Genomic DNA, 4039 nt, shown 5'->3' on the forward strand with positions numbered 1-4039 from the left:
TAACACTTGACCTGGCATGTCAGCAGAGTCGGTGGAAACACAAGTAAGGCAGCCAAAGGGGCTGTCTGGGACTGGTGAGTCGTCGGAGCTATCTGGGGCAGACAGGGTCTCCTTACGCCGAGGTTTGGATAAAGCTAGGCCTCCGGGGCACCCTGGGCACAGGTCTGCGCCCCAAGTGCGGCGGTGTCCCGGTGGAGCCCCTTGGAGCTCTGGCAGGGAAGCGAGCCAGGGCATCGCGAAGGGCCAGGGTCCTGGGCACCGCACAGCGCGCGAGAGTGGAAACGCGCCCGGGCCGGCTCACTGCGGACAGCGCCCTCCTTTCCCCTCTCTCTCCGGCGGGGCACTCTCACCCCCGCCCCGGACGCTCCCCAGCCCCTCGGGCAGAGCTGCCCCGGCCCGCCTTGCCCTGGACTCCGAGCCGCGCCAAAGCCCACGGAGCCTAGACCCCCGGACCCGCTCCCCGAGGCCAGCTGCACCGCCCATGGCTGCAGTCCCGCTGGCCTGGGATCCGGGGGCGGGGAGTTCCGGGAGCCGGGAGCTATTTTTACAAGATGCGTCAGTGGGCAGAGGAGGAAGAGCCTGCTCCGGGGCCCATTGTCTGGGCGCTGCGCGGGAGGGGACGCCGGCGGCGATTTCGAAAGCTCCGAAGGGCGCGAAAGCGGCCGCCCGCGAGGGGAGGTCCACGCTCCACCCAGGGCCGCGGGAGGGGCGGGGCCATTGAGGCGAGGCGGGGCGGGGCCCTCGAGGGGCGGAGCCGGGCGCCCTCCCGCCGCTGCAGGCTGGTGGCGGCGGCGACGGCGGCGGCGAGGGGACGGTGGGAACAGCGAGGCGGCCGCGCCGGCAGCAACAGCCGGGGAAGCCCACGCCCCGCCTGCGCCTCCGAGGCGCACCCCGGGAGCGGGAGCAGCCCCGCGGCGGTACCGCCCAGGCAGAGGCGAGCGCCTGGCACCCGGAGCCCCGAGCCGGCAGCCGCGGAGAGCCCGGGCAGCGGCGGGAGCGCGGGGGCGCGGCCCGAAAAGGCGCAGAGCGAGCCGGGGCCGGGGGAGGGCGCCGGGCGCGAGCATCCCGCGCCGCGGCAGCGGAGGCGGCTTCACGGGAGACAAAAGCCCGCCGAGAGACGCGATGCCCAGCCGGCGCGGGCGCGGGGGCCGCGGCGTCTGAGCGCGCCGAGCCTTGCGCCCCGGGGACGCCGAGGCTCGGCCGGTGCCGACGGCGGAGGGCGGCAGGCGGGGCCCAGGTGCGCCCAGCCGCGTTGGGCCCGTAACTGCTCGGGGGGCGGCGCCCTCCCGCCGCAGCCGCAGTGGCCGGCGCCGCAGCGAGGAGCCATGGGCAACATCTCTTCCAACATCTCGGCCTTCCAGTCCCTGCACATCGTCATGCTGGGCTTGGACTCGGCCGGCAAGACCACGGTGCTCTACCGGCTCAAGTTCAACGAGTTCGTGAACACGGTGCCCACCATCGGCTTCAACACGGAGAAGATCAAGCTGAGCAACGGCACGGCCAAGGGCATCAGCTGCCACTTCTGGGACGTGGGCGGCCAGGAGAAGCTGCGGCCGCTGTGGAAGTCCTACAGCCGCTGCACGGACGGCATCATTTACGTGGTGGACTCGGTGGACGTGGACCGGCTGGAGGAGGCCAAGACGGAGCTGCACAAGGTGACCAAGTTCGCCGAGAACCAGGGCACGCCGCTGCTCGTCATCGCCAACAAGCAGGACTTGCCCAAGTCGCTGCCCGTGGCCGAGATCGAGAAGCAGCTGGCGCTGCACGAGCTCATCCCGGCCACCACCTACCACGTCCAGCCGGCGTGCGCCATCATCGGCGAGGGCCTCACCGAGGGCATGGACAAGCTCTATGAGATGATCCTGAAACGCAGGAAGTCCCTCAAGCAGAAGAAGAAGCGGTAATGCGCGCGGCAGCGTTCCGAGCCGGTGGGGGGCGAGCGAGCGAGTCAGGAATGAATGAATGAAAGGCTGGATGGCCGAGCGAGAACCCGCTCCCGCGAACAAAGACAGCGAACCAAAGCGACGCTTCGAATTTTTAAAGCGGAATGCAGGACTAGGGACTCGACCTGGGTATGTAGGCAGACTTGCCAACCTGAGCTCGACCTGCCGCCACCCCTAGCTCAGGGGACCTTTTGTCTGAACGCCAGAGCTGCTAAAGGGTTGGGGGCCCCACTGGGGAGTGGACGTGCAGGTCCTGCCATATGCCCTCCTGGCCCAGGTTGGAAGGCTCAGATGTCAGAGACAAAAGCGATTTCTTCCTACTCCAGCAGGGCCAGAAGTTCAGGCTTCCCAGCCCTCACTGGGGATCGCACCTGTGAATTTCCTGAGGTATGCGGTTCCCAGAACCCCGGGAGTACCCGCCTGGGGGCATGGTGGCAGTGGGAGGTGCTGGGTGGGGGGGACAGCCTCTCCTTGGGCTGTGAAAGCTGGACAATTTTATGTTACAGGGCAGGCCCCTGTGAAAATTCATCTGTCCTGCCCTGGGCCCAAACGAGGTGCTGGTTTGGGCCATCAGAGGACTGCCTGGAACAGTACGGCAGCCGGAAGGCACGGGGCACTGTGCTGACCTCCTCTGGGGAATGCCCGTGAAGAATGCCCCTTTCCTGGTGCTTTGTGGTAGCTTCAGAAGACCAGTTATGTTGAGAACTGCTTTTCAGCCTGGAATCAGACATCTTCCAGATGGTTTGGACTCTGTCCATGTGTAGGTCATTGTCACACAAAGAGACCAATAAAAAAAAAATTAGAAAAAAAAAAACAAAAACAAAAAACTGTTGGAGGTGGTGGCCAATGATACATTTTCTGTTTGCAGAATAGTTAAAGGTGTTTAAAGGGTAAGGCTCTTGACATCAATGCTGAATGCAGTGTGTGTGTAGATGCAGGGACCTCCCTCTGCACTGTGTAATCGGCATACATTTCTAGACCCATATGTGTGGAATCTTAAATTCTCTTAGCCTACTGTTTGGCTTGTGTGAGCACACCAGCTGCAGATGTGTGCTGAATGACAAGCGGGGTTTGGCAAGGGATGTCTCTTGTAATCCTAACCGCTTGATGATGGGTTATGGTTTTCAGACATGTTTTTTTTTTTTTTTTAAATCTGCTACGAATGAATACTCACCTTAGAAATACTCAGTTTAGGAAAAAAAGACTTTGCCCTTTTAGATTCCTTTACACTGCAAGTGGTGACATGTTCAGATTTCTAATTGGTTCATTGTGGCCTATCTGGTTTCAGTATTTTCATTACAAATGTCTCGCTAGAGTATTTGATGTCATGCACCAACAAATAAAAGCCCACCTTGTTGCAAAAGCCGACCTCATTGCATGGATTTAAAGGCGAGGGAGAAGCACAAGGAGGTCCTTTCTAATTCCTTCTTGTGGAAACTGGTTGCAGAGCAAATGCAGACACAGTGAGTGCTTGAGATAAAGGAAAGCCTGTGACGTAATGGTCACCTGTCCTCAGGCTCCTCACGTTTACTTGAAAGAGGCTTTGGAAATAGATAAAGTGAAAGAAGAAGAAATACCTATTTTTAATAATGTAATTTAAAAAATCCTTTATAATCAGGACTGAGTCTTGGTTTGCAGAAGCTGTCAATTACCCTGAAACACAGTATCAAACAGGAAACTTAACGCTTCCTGTGTGATTTTGAGTTCCTCTTTGAATCCGTGTTTACAGGTGGAATTATGCTTTTTCCCCCCACTATGATAAATTTCTTGGCGAAGGAGGCCTTTAGAAATTGAGAATGATCATGTGTGTGAGCATGTGAGATAGTCAAATAATCCATGCCTATTTTCCACTGCACTCAGAAAGTTAATTTAAGAACCAGAGGTAGAAGTCCCGGCTTCCTGCTTGAAACCCAATTCTCCTATGAAATATTTTAAAAGAAGAAACCTAGCAGTCCATCACCCTTTTCTCTTTTGTCCGTGTATTTGGTACCCCTCCAATGCTGGTCTTTTTGTAGAAACTCAATAGAGAAAATATAGCTGAGCAGTGTTGAAAAGCCTGCAGGATTTCGGTTTACATATCGACAGCATAGTCACTG

General features: G+C 58.3%; 1 protein-coding gene across 1 annotated transcript; it reads left to right on the forward strand.

Moving 5' to 3' along the window:
* Positions 1-1325: 1325 nt before the first annotated feature.
* ARL4C (ARF like GTPase 4C) lies at positions 1326-3294 on the forward strand (the record flags this gene model as incomplete). Its single annotated transcript, XM_079709992.1, has 1 exon — positions 1326-3294. The coding sequence occupies one exon, from the start codon at positions 1326-1328 to the stop codon at positions 1902-1904; it is 579 nt and encodes a 192-aa protein (XP_079566118.1). The 3' UTR covers positions 1905-3294.
* Between the last annotated feature and the right edge of the window lie 745 nt (positions 3295-4039).

This window comes from Hyperoodon ampullatus (assembly GCF_949752795.1).
Source record: "Hyperoodon ampullatus genome assembly, chromosome: 8".
In the NCBI taxonomy this organism is placed as follows: Eukaryota; Metazoa; Chordata; class Mammalia; order Artiodactyla; family Ziphiidae; genus Hyperoodon; species Hyperoodon ampullatus.